Consider the following 17,557-nt stretch of genomic DNA (forward strand, 5'->3'; position numbering starts at 1 on the left):
TCGTGATTTAATCATGGGTTGAGATAAAGACAGTTTAATAGAACAATAACAGAAAAAGGAAAATAACAACAATAATAATAGTGCTAAAAGAATATACGAGATAAAGTAATACAACACAAGTCACTCTCACCACCTGGTGAATTGCTTGCCCAGCCCATCCTGAACAACGATCACGGATTCTCACCCCCTAGCCAACCCTCATTTATATACTGATCATGACATCTATGGTATGGAATATTCCATTGGCCAGCATGTCAGTCTATGCTTCTTCTCAGCTTCTACGGGAAGCTGCAAAAAGTCTTTGAATAGTATAAACATCTCACCTGGTGAATTGCTTGCCCAGCCCACCCTGAGCAACAATAACGGATTCTCACCCCCTAGCCAACCCTCATTTATATACTGATCATGACGTCTAAGGTATGGAATATTCCATTGGCCAGCATGTCAGTCTATGCTTCTTCTCAGCTTCTACGGGAAGCTGCAAAAAGTCTTTGAATAGTATAAACATCACTTAGCAACAACTAAAACAATGTACATTATTAGCATTCCCTTCATACCAAATCTGAAACACAGCAGCCACTAGAAAGATAATTAAGTCTATCCCAGCTGAAACCAGGACATAAGTAGTAAGGATTTCCTTCAAGGTTAGAGACTCTTGTATTGTAAACCTACCTCACCTGTTTGCAACACTAGGAGTTATTAAAAAAATACTTGAGAAGTGCATTGTCTTTGAATAGTATAAACATCACTTAGCAACAACTAAAACAATGTACATTATTAGCATTCCCTTCATACCAAATCTGAAACACAGCAGCCACTAGAAAGATAATTAAGTCTATCCCAGCTGAAACCAGGACATAAGTAGTAAGGATTTCCTTCAAGGTTAGAGACTCTTGTATTGTAAACCTACCTCACCTGTTTGCAACACTAGGAGTTATTAAAAAAATACTTGAGAAGTGCATTACATGCAGGAGATTTCCTTAAAAGGCATCATTTTATCTGGTAAGATAGGGAGTTACAAAAGACTGCTCCAAATTAGCCTGACACCAAGATTTGGCAGAAGCATAAGGTTGATTTGGAGGTACTTTTCTGCTTTCTTAGCCAACATGCACGTAAAGACTGAAATTAAGCAATCCATAATAAGCAGGACTGCAATGACCTTGGCCTAACTAATCAACATACTGAATGAAACATGATTGCAACTTTCATATTTTATACAGTTTACAAAATCAAATACTGAAATAAGAGAAATATTTGTGACATTTGCAATTTTATAATTTCAACTAATTTTACCTGTAAAAATTAATGAAAATACCTCTCTAAATCCACCCTGATATCCTGAAAGCAAAAAAAAAAATAAATAGGAAAAGAGACTTCTCTGAACATGACAGAGATTAAATATTAACAAGATAGCATTAGCATCGCTCTGTATCTTTCCTGTCAGACACCTGGAATTATTCACAGGAATAGACAATGCTGTAAAATAAGATGGCGGCAGTTATTTGACTGTAAGTCTAATGTGCAAGAGTAAACCTCAGTCACAGGAGATTTTAAAACTTTTGATAATTTCTCTATGGCTATAAATGACAGTGGCATTAATGCCTGGAATGTTACTGCTGCAGAAACCCTAGTTACCCAAGTGATGCTGTCAGTATTTGTAACTGTTGGTGTTTCTTATTTTCTTACTATTGGCTTTTCCAAGCTAAAATCCAATGCCTAATTTCTGTTCTTCCCTGACTACCACATTGCCTAGGCTAAATTGTTTAGCAAACTAAACATTCTTATCTGCATTCCCTTCAGTGCAGGTGCATAAATGCATTTCATTGCCCATTTTCTTTAGCAGAGAACCTAAGCTATGGCAGAAGGAAAGGAAATATTCTAGAGAGACAAAGTGTTTTTTTTCCCCCTGTAGCATAGTATTAGTTTTATGTTTTCTCTTCCATTGTTGTTTATGTAATATGGAAGGGCTTGTAGCTCTTCATAACCTTTTAAAGGAGCCAAGTATTGCAGGTGAGTATGCATGTATTATAAAAGGAGGTACTGTTCCATACTGCCACAGCTTTGTGTCATGTTCTGGAGCAGTAATTCACAGAATCACAGAATCACCTAGGTTGGAAGGGACCCGTGTGAATATCTCCAGGGATGGTACCTCAACCACTTCCCTGGGCAGCCTATTCCAGTGCTTGATAATCCTTTCAGCGAAGAAATTTTTCCTAATATCCAATCTAAACCTCCCCTGGTGCAACTTGAGGCCATTTTCCCTTGTCCTATCTCCTGTGCCTTGGAAGAAGAGACCTACCCCCGCCTCTTTACAACCTCCTTTCAGGTAGTTGTAGAGAGCAATAAGGTCTCCCCTCAGCCTTCTCTTCTCTAGACTGAACAACCCAAGCTCCCGCAGCCTCTCCTTGTAAGACTTATTCTCCAGACCCCTCCCCAGCTCCGTTGCCCTTCTCTGGTAGGGGGCCCAAAACTGGACACAGCACTAGAGATGGGGCCTCTCCAGTGCCCAGTACAGGGGGATGATCACCTCTTCGGTCCTACTCACCATGCTGTTCCTGATACAGGCCAGGATGCTGTTGGCCTTCTTGGCCACCTGGGCACACTATGTTCAGCCTGCTGTTGACCAACACCCCCAGGTCTTTTTCTGCTGGGCAACTCTCCAGCCACTAAATTCCCATGACTACATATTTTGTTTGCATATTGTACCACAGTAGGAAATAAATTATCTGATTTATTTGCAGAAGGACATTTTTAAAATAGTTTGAGTTGTAGTAGATACTAGTTGATTTCATTTATTCCTGTTTACTTCTTCAGGCATTAAAAATGCACAGAAAAAGTACCTAGTCTTTGGCAAAATTTAAAGGATCAAAGATAACTGTGATAGAAATAGCAATCCAGCATGGTGGCTGAGTGGGGATGAGTAGGGTCTGGAAGGCAAGGACAAGTTCCAACATAGGATGTGGAAATTTAAGCAGAGACAGAAGCAAAAATAATGCAGCTGAAAGGAAACTTTAGCTCCAGAGGAATCAACAAAGAAACATATGTTGGTTTCAGTAGACCAGCATTTCACCAGATGTGATTCATGTAATTTTTGCAGCTGTTTTCTGTACAGATCAAAGTATGCAAAATTGACTATATTATGAAAATAGAGCAATAAAGAATAAATGATTCATATCTGCTGAAGTAATAGCTAGAACAAGACATAAATCTAAAAAAATATAATGACACATGAAACCCAGATGGTTTCTTTAGAATAATACATGTGGTGTTAAGTAGAAGTAATGGTGAGGAATTGAAAGAAATGATACTGAAAGTGAGCATCACAAAATACTTCAAAGAGCTAAACTGGGAACTGTCTTCTGTTGACTTCCCTGCTTCATATTGAGAAGGGGAGGGTGTTTGCCATTATGTAGAGCTCAACAAGATCAGTCCTAAGAAGTTTCATTTCCTTGTATGCTTTCTCTCACTCATCAGTTTCTCCTGGTCATGAGAGACCAGAAACCTGGTGGAGTGTTTGTCAGACTTTTTAAAGAATTTGTTGTATACCTTCCCAGCCTACAACTTCTATTTTTTCTCCTACCATGATTTTTTTTTACTTTCTCATCTTAAATTTTAGTCATGTTTTCTTTTAGGATAGAAACCATTGCATACAGATTTTAAAGTGAGTTCCCCTGATTCCCATTCTCTCTTCCTTAATCACCAGTTTGTATCTGGTTGTTTACTCACAGCCTTTCCTCTCTTTTTTAGCCATGTTCCCTCCCAAACCCTGGGTTGGACTTCTGTTGCTTTCTTCCCTATCTTTAGAGAAAAAAGAACTACCAAATTCCTCTGGCTGGGATTACTTACAAAGGACCTAAGACCCATTTTCTTGAGAAGCTCCCTTGTCTCATTTCAAGACACCTTCTCTCACTTTTTGGGGGCTTCCTCAACCTTCCTCAACCCAGTCTTCAAACATCCTTCTGCCCATAAAACTCGATGACAACATGATCTTTTGCTGCTTGTTCTTATTGCAACAGCCAAGGCTGGCCAGTGGGGCAGATTTCCTCTCAGGGTCTTTGATCAACCAGCAACAGTTTCTAGGATTTTAAACTTCTCTAATGTGAGCTGTATGTTATGTTTCAACTTAGCTTCTTCTTACAGGATCTTCTTGTAAGTCAGGCAGGCCTGGACATCCTGCCTCAATGTAGCAGGCAGGGAATGGTCACTTTGTGCCTCTAGGTTCCAGTGGGGCAAGCTTCTTTTGTTTTCTTTCTTTTTCCTTTTAACGGATATCTAATATATTTCAGCACTAGGAAAACAATTCCAAATTTCTGATGGTCATTCTCCCAAAAATGTAGTAATCAATTGCTGACAACATTAAATCATAACATTGTTGAAACCCTAGTAAATATGCAATGTAAGTAGTTATATGTGCAGCAGAAGTAATGTTGTTTATGTATAATGATTTTATGTTTGTACTTTGGCATCAATTTCCCTTATGGTTTCTCTGGTATCAGAAAAAGGTAAACTTTCCCTAGGGTTCCTCTCATCTTTCTGTTTTCTTATTTTAATGAAATCTTTAGGGAAGTTAATATACTTGAGACCTTTCCACATTTGCAAACACTTTAAAATGCCCTGAAGGGACTGAGAGACAGACACATGTACATATTGAGATGCTATGAGCTTGCTTTCCTTAGTAAATCAAACTAAAACCAGATAGGATCAGACTAAAAAAGCATACCTGATTTATTATACACTTGTGAGTATTGGCCATCCAAGACTGAAAGGTCCAACAGCTCTCACTAGGAATGTTCTACAAATGCTCAGTTGACCTGAGATACTCAGACAGACAATGCTGAGTTGCTCTGTACCTGAGGTGTGGTCTTTTGTTTAGGATTTACAAAAATGTGGTACAGCACTATCAGAATTGAGTAGATAACCACCAAAAGCAGTACTGCATCCATGCATATTGATGAAGCTGTTAGGTACAGATTAAACAGGCTTTCTCATTCCCTTAAAAAGTGTCTCTAAGAACCACATGCAGAAAAGTTTTTTAGTGGGCTTTGAGTCACACCAGCAAGTGTGGGCCAACTGTAATTTAGTTAGGGCCCTTTATATGACATTAGCGGGGTAATTCACTCCTTGAAAGATCATTGTAAACTTCACAGGAAGTAAAGGCTTAGGCTAAACAGCAATAGTGCTACAAGAGTTAAGGGTGAACTTTTAGTTTTAATTAAATTATTGGAATGGTATTGTCACTACCACAGTCATTATTATGCTTTATATTATGATGCTTCCTTATACCATTATGGTTTATTCTCCATACTGTAGCACAATGAGAAAGACTGTTAAAATGCCTTTATAACATTATAATTGTTTCTATAGCGGTGGAAGTCATACCTATTTAATTATATCAATTTAGCTGAAATAGTACCACTCTTTGACCAGGCTTTGGCCGTGACAATCTGTGTGATTTGCTTCTGCACAATTTACTCATGCTGTGTTAATAGGGATTTTTTGTTTTGTCTGGATTTGGGTTATTTTTTTGCTTTTCATTCATGAGTTAGCCCAACCTACATGAATAGGGTTCTCAGCGATTAAACGTCCAAAGAATCATCTGCGGCAGCATTTAATGTAGGCAGGAGCAACCTCCTTTGCTTAGGTTGTTTTTCCTTTTTTCTTTCAGTAAGAGGACTCCAAAGAATTAATTCTACAGAGATGATCCATGTATAAAGTTTGTCAGGTTTTTATGATTTATATTTCAAGGAAAAGAGTTTGTTTGCTTTCTTAGAAATTAGGTGCTTTGTAGAAGGCTGCCGTCACCCCTCAGACATGCTTAGCACATACCATACTGAAAGGAAATTATTATCTCCAAGATGTATAGAATTAGGCTAGTAAGAATATACTCACATGTTCTTATCTTTCTCATCCTTTTCCTCTCAGATCTTACTTATTGCCTTGCTTGCTGGCCCCAATCCAGTAAATATATGTAGATCCCTAATGTCAATGGGATGCTTGTTGAAATTAAGTAACTCATGTCCGTGGTCATCGAATCAACTCTGTAGCTTTGTAGACTTCTCAGACTTTCATCTGCCTTCTGGAGTCACACTGACTCCATCCTCACATCACTGCTTTTAAAACCAGTTTTAAAAATAGAAACACAAAGTGAAAATGCTAGTTATATTAGTAATTACTATTGTTTATTGTAAATGATCTCCAAAGTGTATTGGATTTTCTAGATACTCAGAAGCTTTCAGAAAAAGACATCATATTGGCAATGTTTTAGGTTTTTTTTTTCCTCACACGAATAAAAAATCCTTTTTCTATTATATTTGAGGAAACTCTTTACACAGTATTCTTGGTTTTGTACACTCAGTATAAGTATGTAAACTGATGTTAATATTACTTTTCCTTTTACAATTGTGTCCTGCTGTCATTCACAAGTCTATTGGCCTATCTAATAACTGATTATTGTTCTTTCTTTTGTCTGTTAATATTATTTTAAAATTGACAGTGAAATGAAACTATCATTTCAAATATCAATATGCTCTTACATATTTGCAGTGGTTTCATTTTGTTCTTATTTATTAGAGCCGGATATACTAAAACTTGCATGATGACGGATTACAGATAAGTCTGTGATGTTAAAGTGTGAATGGATCATTAGGTTTCTCTGTGGCTTTATTAATCTCTTAAAGTGACCAGATTTATATAACATCTGTTAAAAAGACCATAAAGTAATTCACCTAGACTTGAAGTTCCTGACAGTCTTTCAAAGTTCCCTCTTGACTTGAAACTACATTTCTAGGGAACACATTCCACCATGTTTATTAAAGGAATTTTGTGAGAAGTTTCTTCAGAATGAAAAGCCCCACTGATTTCCTTTGGCGTGACTAACATGAGATTATCCAAACGTTATTGGACACCATCAGATCCTTCTGATTAATCTCATCAAAATAACTTGAGAAGTTTGATTATGCCCCATCCTTACAGGTGTTCAAGGCCAGGTTGGATGGGGCTTTGAATAACCTGGTCTAGTGGGAGGTGTCCCTGCCCAGGGCAGGGGGGTTGGAACTAGGTGGTCCTTAAGGTCTCTTCCAACCCAACCCATTCTGTGATTCTTTGATTCTATGATTATGATGAGTATAGACCTGCTAGAGAGAGAGTATGTCAGAGAAAAGGGGGTCCTTGCTCCTGAAATAGTCTTCTGAAAATTTGAAAATGACTGAAGAGGACAAATGAAAACACGCTTTTGTGTGAACATCTATGAGAGTTATTGAGAGTTATTGAGTTTTGGAGGTGAATTAGGCTGTAAATTAATTTAATATGATTAAAGCCAGGGTAAAATGCATTGCTGAAGGAGATTGTTAATGCTCCCTTTGACCATGGTTGACAGTTGTTCTCAGGAAAGCACTGTTCAGTCACTGATTTGTACAGGTAAATATACTTATACATATAAATATTTTATATATTTATGTAAATATATAAATGTATGCATACTGCGTATATATAAATAAAATACAAAAATACATAGGAACCTAAAATGTGGATTAATGCCTATAGTCAATCTAAAATCAATAACTGAATAAATCATATTAACTGAGCTCTGCTACAGCAGATTCTCTTTCCATATTTGTCAGCATTTCACATTCTCTGCTAGGAAAGGGAGGATTTCAAATTTAGTCACCTGAACTTAAAAGTTTCTATAGGGACTGTCATTGCTTTTCTAAAAATGTGTATCAAATTCATTTTGGAGGCTGTTATTGCTCCACCAGAATGTGAGCGAGGCCTGTGATTAAAGAATTGTTCTGCTAAAGCCAAGGTCATTGGCAAACAGCATGACAAAACTTGATGGACTGGCAAAAAAAAACTGATGTGCTGGTACCGCAGACAAGAAATATAGACACAGAAGTGTCACGAGGACGTATATGTTTCTAGGAGCATCTTGTGCTTCATTGAAATGAAAATAGTAGGAAAATAGACCCCTAGCAGTTGAATGCCCTTCTGCTGCTTCTTGCATCTTGTCTCATTTTGGATTCTGGGTCTTCATAAGGACCTCAGCAGTGCAGATACTCACTTCTTGGCAATCTGCTAACACCAGACCATTTTTTTCAATGGGCTGTATAAGAGTTCACTCAAAAGATGCAGTGAATTAGCACATCTTTCTGGTCGCTCTTTGCACATACTCTAAAATAAAAATTAGGATATCCTGAGAGAAGTTCCATGAAATCAGGCAGTTTGATTTAAATATCAATAAAATTGGATATTTCTTATGACCTCTGTCATTTAAGCTTTTGGGCTGCACTTGGGTTATTCTCTTTTCATCAAGGAGTTAAAAAACAATTGGTCCTTTCCTATACCCTGATGGATCCATAATGGTCTGAGATAGAGAACTATGGCACATGGTGCCCTGGATAGCTGTGATCTGAACTGGTGATGCAGATGCTTCCCATATAGATTCCAGGACCACATTTTTAAGAAAAACAGCAAAAAATGCAAGTTACAGCAGAGACTGGAAATGCCTAGTGATGGGGCTTGTGATTTTTAAAGCTTTTACTCTTCAGCTCACTTTCCTGTAACAAGCCAAACTTCTTATTGTGATCTCATGTCCCTGGGAATGGGGGCTTTAACAAAAATGCTGAACATAACCAGACTCGCCATAAAACAACAAGAGTTGGCAATATCGTGAGCAATTGCATCGCTTCGAGCAAGCAAAGCAGAGAACAAAACAGCAGCTGCTTAAACTGGCCTATTAATCTTTAAAAGTGTTCCTGGATGCAGGTAGGAACATTCTGGTTAGTCTCAAAAGAGGGAGTTATTTTTCTTGTCAGGAATTTTAACATTCAAGTGATTTTTCAAAAGTCTTTTTATGGTGCTTTTTAATGTCATTGGAGTCTGGAACAGGCCCTTAAATTTAGGACCCATTCTCTCATGCACTTATCTCCAGCGTAGCATTTATCTCCTTGTATAGCAAAAGATGTTATGGTATTCTTATAGTTGCGGCAGAGACACAGAGCACAGAAATCACCAGAAATTAAGGAAATTATTAACATTAACTGCACTCTTATTGCAACATGTATTCATAATCATGCCTTTATCCCCATGCTTTGGCTTTGTTCACATCCACTGTGCATAAAATACAGTTATTTGGAGAGCAACAAAGTTGAATCCTGTTTTATCTGGAGGCTACATTGCATCTGTTCCTCATACTGGATTATGGGGGCTTTTGGCACAAACCGTGTCTCCTATTTGCATACATTTCCCAGTAATGTTGGAACTAAAACCCCAAGAAAGGGCTGGTTTTGCAAGGTTTGTCACATTAGGTTGTCCGTGGTACAAAAGATAGAGAACTAAAGAAGAACAAACAGTTTTAGCATGATCAAGCCAGGCCAGACCTGTCCATTTTCTGTGTAGAAATCCAGTCCCCATCAACATTGCAAGAGGCTTCTCAATAGGTGTGTACTTTCTGAACCAATGTATTTGTTGTGTGTTTAGAGGTTGTATACAGTGGTGATGCACTTATGCATATGAGTCTGATCCCTTCTGCTTTGGGTATCAATAAATAAAATATTGCAAAATAGCACGCGAAAAGCTTTCAATAGCTTTTGGGGGCACTTTATCTTTGAGGGAAGGGATGCTAATGACAAATTTTAATTTTGTGATATATCAATTGTATGTAAAACCCTGTAGGAGTCTCAGCAATTTCATTTAAAAGCAACAGCAAAAAAAAAAAGAAATAAAAATGGTAGCTTAAAATGTTCTTGCTGAGACTCAAAATTGCTTTACGTTATAAACTCCTTTTTCAAATGTTCATAGTTTTATGAACATTTTGGACAGAATTTTTTTATGGCGCATAATTGGAACTTTTTTTTTTTTTCATACCAAGACTTTTTCAAGCCTTCTTTTACATTTCCTGGCTCTCTGTCCTGAGAAATTTTCCTGTGGCATTTGTGCTGGTGGCTATGCTGCTGGTGGCTATGTGCTGGTGGCCTGCCAATGATGTGGCCGGACACTAACCTGCACAAACCCTTGAGTTCACACAAACCCTTATCCTATTCCCAGTCTTCAAAACTTGAAGCAGTGCTTGCAGTTTACCATCACTCCAACTTTGTGTTGTCTCATACCTCCGGGACATCACCTGGAATAGGTGACAGTGATTTTCAAACTAAGTGCTCAGCTTAATCGCATCTCCATCGGAGCACAACAGCTTTTCTGGGCAGCCATGAGTTCTTGGTGCTCATGTGGAACTTCCGTGCTCATGTTGAACTCCCTGTGACAAGTGATGAGTAAGGCTCATATTGATCCAGTCTCCCTGTCTCGGGCCATTTTCTCCTTTGGGCTTGGAGCTTGTTTCTGCCATACTGTGTTACCTCTCAGGCTGTTTCTCAGACAAGGAGACTGACGTGAAAGGGAGGTAGACCATGGAAAAAGCATAAGCCGTGGAGCTGGGATCTGAGCGTGGGTATTTCCAAAGATTAGAGCTCATCATGAGGGGCAACAAGTTTCAGAAAACAGCCCCTTGCTGGCTCTTATGGCTCGTTCTTGTGACTAATACTAACACTGCATGAAGAGGACAGCAGGATGCTTCTCTTATTGACTTGTTGACTTGAAAGTGTTCTGGCTTTCTAAAGACATTCCACTCTGCTAGTAGGGTTGGCAAATCTAATTTTAAAATTGCCTGTTTTGCAAGGCAGGAAACAGATCCCTGAGCATGTGGAAAATTAAAAAAAATGGAGAGAAACTATTTTCATCATTTAGGTGGATCATCTGCCTGTTTGTCAAATAGATTTTCAAAAGTTCTTTTGTTCACTTCTAAAAAACAGAATAAAACCTAACAACATTCTCTAAAGCCCAAGGAGTAAAAGAAGGAGAAGACAGTACTGCCTAACTCTTTTTGTGGGGAGGGAAAGCTGGGGTAGCCTGGAACCAAGTGGTTAACAAGTGTTATAGTGTGGATTGATAGGGAAAGAAATAGGTTAAATCAGTGTAACCTTCTAGCATTAGTTATGCTTGATATGAAAACCTTTTCCTGCAATTATGGTCTGATGTCATGGTTACAGGGTTTGCTCAGTTGATGAACCTCTAATCTCATTGAGTGGGAACCGTGAACCCCTAACCACACCACTCAAAAGTGACTTTGCCTCTTTACCTCTCTTAACCACTCTCAGCCCATGATGCTGGGATTACTTCATGGCCTATGTCTGAAGATCTTGATGTTGTGAATTTTCTCATTTAACAGTAGTTAATTTAGGGGTATCATCTGGTTCCTCTGGCTTAGTATGCATTGAGTTTGCTACCACAAAGAGATTAATTTGCTAGGTCCAGTCTATCAGCCAGTTCAGGCTGAATAGTCGCAATAGAGTCAACCCACAAGCTTCAATTTAGAATCATAGAATCATCTAGGTTGGAAGGGACCTTAAAGATCATCTAGTCTGACCATCAACCTAACTCTGACAAAAAATAAATAAGAAATAAGCAATAAAAAAATCACTAAACCATATTCTTGAGGACCATTTAAGAGTGCTCTTCATGTAATCTCTTCACCAGAATGCTCAAGAGGACAAGATATTGACTGTATTACATTTTCAGCAGTGACACCAGCCTAGAGAGCTTGCCTGGAAGCAGCCTGGTTCATTGTTCCATTCTATTAGCAGGAATGTCACAATTATTGAGTGGGCTACCTTTGACCTCTAGCTCACGGGGAAGGTAAAAGCCTTCTGTGTAACACTGAAGCAGAAGCTAAAAACAAAGAGAAAAAAAAAATAATTGAGCACTAGTCAATATTAAAAATTAAAAAATGATCATTCCAATCAAGACTGTGTGGGAGCAAGGGACACAAGTTTCCTTATTTGACAATGGACTTCTTCACTATTATCTGCCCAGAACTTCAAAACTGATTTGTTCAGCAGTAGTGAGAGGAGATGGAGCACAAGTGGTCACATACAGAGCAAGCTGGGATCAGAACCTGGGCTTTCAGGAAATGAAAGGGTGGAAAAACTAAGGTTATGCTGCCAATGGGGGTCTTGGGCTAATAGCTGATGCTCATGCTTCAAAGTAATTCTACAATTAGAGCAGGTTTTGTTAACACTGGAACACATCATTTGTATCTAATGAGGATTAATGTCTCCTTGAAATTAGATACTGAGGAATTTGCGAGTCCCTTGTCCGTGCCAACACCATTCCATCTTAGCTGCAAGCTTAATTGGATGTAGAGAATTACAAGGAAATGTACTGTTTTTTTCTTCACATTATGCATATTATCTTTTATTACCTCTTCACCAGGTGTTTGGCTGAAAAGCTTTTCTCCTCACAAGTAAAAACAGAAAAGGGGTGTCAAGTCAGAACTAGAAAATCCTTGTTATTCTTAGGAAATGGGATGGGAATATTTATTGCCTCGGCCGAATTAATGTTTGCTTATAATAAGCGTTATAGTATATATCAATAAAATAAAAAATGCTAGGAAGGGCTAGGTACCACACAAGCAACAATCAAGTCAAGATTTCTAATATTTTTGCCTCTGTGCTCTTGCAGCTTTCTGAGAAATTTTAAGTGTTGACTGCTGTCTTGTGGAGGAAAAAGTGCTTCTCTTCCACCCTACTCAACATGCTAATGTCTTTTTCACAGTTTTCCCAAGAGTTTATTTTTCAGATAATAACAAGGAATGAAATAAATACAAAATAACATGTCCTAAAGCAGAAACATACAGTGGGGAAAAAAAAAAAGATTTCTACAATGCGCAATCATCATCATAATATTTGTTTGTTATACAAGGCTAACTCATTGCGTTGGTTTTTTTAATGGAGTTTTAGGGTTTTTGTCTTTATATCTAGGGATTTTACTTAGTCTTAATTTCTCATTAATTTTTTGGGTACTGTACCTAAAGTATACCCAAATAAATATTATTGCTCTTTAGTTTTAAAATAAATTGTGTTATGCTAGATCTGTTAAAATTTATCTAGATTGATCACCTACAAATAGAATCATAAAATCACAGAATGGTTTGGGTCAGAAGGGACCTTCAAAGATCACCTAGACAAAAACCTCTGCCATGGGTGGGAATATCTTTCACTCGATCAGGTTGATCAAAACCCTGCCCAATAGAAAATGTCCACTTGAAACCAAAGGGAGAATTCAAGCAGATATAAAGAAATTAAACATTATCTCCAAACACTTAGAAAACAGTATTATTGGGACTTAAAGGGATTACATCCCACCTAAAAGAAAGTACCTGCCATAGCAATGATTTCCAATAATGATCAAAATTAATCCTTGGGCTGACAGCCAACACAAATCCTATACATAGTTTAAAGCTTAAAGAGCTGTAGACAGTTAAGTGGGACTCTGCATCAGTAGAAGTGTGATTATTGGGCTGATCCTACACTTCAGGAGCAAACTTCTTACCACAGGCTGGAGTATTGCTTCAGCACTGACTGAAAAAGGGAGGAGTGGGACACAGGATTTGCCCTCCCTGTGTCACTTCCAGAAGTCCTGCGTTATTTTCCTGGAAGTCCTGTTATCTCTGTTCTGCTCACTTTTCATTTATGTCTGAGATGTTACCAGCTGAGGAAGGATAGTATACCTGCTGATGTATGAAATTAAAGTCAAGATATATGTCATGAGTCTGAAGCTCAGAAGACAGCAGTTTTCCATCCATGATTGAAATTTCAGTTTTTAAATGAGTCCCAACTGGATTCATCAAAGAGACTACTTGGTGTCTCTTGTACTGAGCCTGAAGTTGAGTCTCTTGCTATGAAGCAGCAGCATTCTTCTAGAAGAAATAAGCAGATTACATTACGTCACCTGCTGAAGATTAAGCGTTTTATGGGTATTTACTTAATGATAGCTTGTGGAAGACAGCAGTTTTCCATCCGTGATTCAGTTTTTAAATGAGTCCCAACTGAATTTGTCAGAGACTACTTGGTGTCTCTTGTGCTGAGCATGAAGTTGAGTCTCTTGCTCTGAAGCAGCAGCATGCTTCTAGAAGGAATAAGCAGATTACATTACAACACCTGTTGAAGATTAAGCATTTTATGGGTATTTACTTAATGATAGCTTGTGATGTTGGAAAATAGTATATGATCTATGGGAAAAATTCAAGCATCTGCTTCTACTTTTTTAAAGAACTCGCAACTTTTACTAAATATACAACTGCAAATAAGTCACTTGGGCAGCAGCTTTTCCACTATGCACAGGGTTTCCAAGCTCTGAATTCATAAATACTGAAACACTCTCAGCAGGTCATTGATACTTAAAACCTGTACACCCAGGCAAAGAGTCTTTGAATTTTCTATACTTCTGTAAATGACGATAAAGATACAGGTTAATTTTGTAACGCCTGGCACATTCGACTCACTTTATGGATTAAAAATCTCTGAGACATTAGAGAGGAGCCACTAAAAAAAAAAAGGAAAAAAAAAAGAATTGATTTTTGTCAGGCTTTTTTTTATTGATTGGCAGCTTAACATTTATCAGCTCAAACAGCTTACGGCTGCCATTTTGTGAAGTGATATTTTAGAGGTCAAGCTAATGCACCAGGTGGTTTTGTTTGCATTTTTAAAACTGATCTTTGCTTGGCCATCATTATCTGGTTTTACCTGCTTTGAGGATTCAGGACATAATGTACACAGTGGAAAGTAATTATGAAAATTTCTTCTCCCAGCTTTTATCCATAATTTCAGAATAATAATTAAAAAGAAAAGCATCAAGTGCTGTGATGACATCTCTTTTGGTTTTAATGAAGGAATTGTAAGTATAATACTGCTCCTTCCTTCTCCAACTGCATCACCGGCAACCTTGAAATATGAAACATGTCTCAAGTTCATCAGTTTCTTAGTAAACAAGGTCAGAGGGACTTCTCTAAACATGACCATCAAATTAAGCATCTTTTAAAATCTCCTTGGGAACGAAACATAACAGTATTCCAGAAATGAAAGATTTTATTTACAAGAGGGTTTTGCACTGACCACGTGTCAGATTCTTACATTTTAAAACGTGTCAGCAACATTTATCAAGCTGTTTCCCTCTGCATGTTTACCATTTTTCTTTGCCATTGGCTGTGAACTAGCCAAGCGCAAACACTGAAATTGGGCATAATAATCCAATATTAAAACCAAACCAAAAAAAAAAAAGGAGACAAAACCCCTTGAGAGCAAAGAAAGCTGTGACACCAATGCCTCAGACCTCACAGTTTATTCCCACAGCTGTGATAACAAAGTGTTACCTCGCAACATTTGATACACACTAACCCACATGGCAAATCCATATTCCTACTCAAGAAGTAGTTATTGAAATAGATGAGAGTGACTGTGTGTGCTGCTTGTCAAATGGCATTTCTTACAGTTGACAATTTTTAAAAGCGCTTGATAACACTGTGCAGTCTCTGGCATTGTTGTACACAGAAAGCCTTGGCTCTTTCCTATGATTATGGATTCATAATTATATTTTCATTAAACTGAACTGTCTGTCAGCTCCTGATTTCCCAAGTCGTTTTCGTATTGCAGCTGAAAATTTTCTAAGCCAGTATCAAGGAATGACATGCAAAGTCAAAAGACAAATGCCTCATCAACTGTAAATAATGCTCCAGCAAATCTGCATTTTGAGGGTAAAGAAGTTACGGAGAGCAAAGCAGCAAATCACAAAGGCAGATTTCTGACTGGTAACTAGCAGTAACAGAGACTGGCAGGATGTAATTCACCCATTTGGTGTGGCCAGAATAGAGGCAGTTAAGAGAGGAAAACAAGAAAAGGATTCCTGCAGCTGGAATCTGCACCGTATGTCCCTTTGGTCAGGGTGAATGAAAATGGCTGCAGATGGACTGAGAGGAGAGATTTTTGGGGTGGGATGAAAAGGGCAAATCAGTGGCACGGAGACACCCACAAACTGGTGTGTGTAGAAATGGAAGTATTTTGTGGGCATATGGCTGACAATTTTGCACACATTTTTAACAACTACCTTGACGTTGAGATGGGAAAACATGGAAATCTAAACCTTAATGAATTATTTAAAGTATCAATATAACTCAAGTCTCATTTATGTCCAGTGAGGAAGTTGGGTTTTGGCATTTAAGTGGCATCCATTCAACTTTAGTGTATTTCCTTTGAGCATGACCTAAAGACTTAAACTTGTTGTTAATTCAGATGAATTTTCCTGTTTGTACTTCATTGATAAGCTGTTAGAAAATCTTTAGAACGTTACTGTGTTTGCCACTTTCACTGCTCCAGGTGGAAGTGGGGTGATGTTTACTAAACTATGCAGATGCTACAGATACTGTGTGGGTTACAATGCAGCTGGTACCCGTCAGTGATCAGACAAGCTGAAGATGATCTGAGCAAAGAGAAGTTACTGCCTGTATCTTAAACCCAGATCAGATCACAGAAGCAAGTTTCACCACTAAACTGAGACTATGGTAATCTGGATGGGGGGGCAGAAAGGAGAAAAGAGAACAGGGTGTTCCACTGGAGACAACTTTTCATTTGAAACTTTGGCAGCTGGAACAGTCTGCCTGGCTGTGGTCCTACTTGAATTAATAGCTATAATTTATAGTTAATATTTTAAATAAATATGGTGGAATTTTGTTTTAGATTGTCTCCAGTACCATGGGGTAAATCTGTCTCTGTTGCCTTTTAAAGAAATTAATGCTGAAGTGACATTCTAATCAATGAAATTGCTTTTCAGGCTGTAAGTCTATGGAGACGTAGGATAGGCACTGTGTTTTGTACAATACCTGGTATGACAGTTCTTCAGCCAGACAGAAGCTCCTAAGCACAATTACGAAATAAACGATAAATGTTTGCAATTTTGTCTCTCCCGTTTAATGGCCTACTTTCATGTTAAAATTACTGGGGTAAGGGGGAGGGCAAGTTATTTATCTCATTTTTCTTATAATAATTGAAAACATCTTTTATTCCCCTTGCTTTACTTTAAATAACAAAAAGTCAGAGGTATTCATGCTTTTTTCCCCTCCCTGTCTCCTAGGAAACTGATCTCATGACCTTTAACATCTCCATGCACCGCTCCTGGTGGCGGGAACACGGGCCCGGCTGCATACGAAGGGTGGTGCGTCCTTCTGCTCCCGGCATCCTAGAGGATTACTCCTACGTCTCCGTCACAGGCTGCATAATTGATTTCCAGTACCTAGAGGTCATTCACAGCGCGATCCAAATACTCCTCTCCGTAAGTTCCCGTTTCCTTCGGTACTCGGATCCTTTCACCTGCAGCCTGCTGCTGTTGGGTGCTTCTGTCCTGAAAGGGGGATGTAGAGTTCATGGATAGCAGCACAGATTTTTAATCGTATTTAGAATTAGGTAATGATACTAAAATGTGCCCTGCTCTTTTTTTTCCTTATATCTCATAAAGCTCTGTACAGGCATAGTCCCCATTCTGGCCTTTGCTGGGACAGGTGAAAATTAACTCAAGTTCTTGGCCCTCATTCATTGAGACATGTACAGCAAAAGACAGCAGACTTGTCCAAAATTAATTTGTCCAAACCTTTACAAAGTTCACAATCAGTGATAGTATTTATTCAGCCCTGAGTGCGAGTATATTCTACATGATACTTTGCTAAGTTTCTTCCCAAAGA

The 17,557-nt window shown here is 38.3% G+C and overlaps 1 protein-coding gene across 1 annotated transcript in view; it reads left to right on the forward strand.

The window, feature by feature from the left end:
* The window catches only part of NKAIN3 (Na+/K+ transporting ATPase interacting 3), a 199,536-nt gene that overhangs the window by 94,861 nt on the left and 87,118 nt on the right, over positions 1-17,557 (forward strand). Inside the window, exon 5 of the mRNA XM_014939593.1 lies at positions 16,954-17,151. Within this exon, the coding sequence (XP_014795079.1) occupies positions 16,954-17,151 (198 nt within the window). The remainder of the gene's footprint in view (positions 1-16,953; positions 17,152-17,557) is intronic.

This window comes from Calidris pugnax, unplaced genomic scaffold, assembly GCF_001431845.1.
Source record: "Calidris pugnax isolate Ruff unplaced genomic scaffold, ASM143184v1 scaffold5, whole genome shotgun sequence".
NCBI classification, from domain to species: domain Eukaryota; kingdom Metazoa; phylum Chordata; class Aves; order Charadriiformes; family Scolopacidae; genus Calidris; species Calidris pugnax.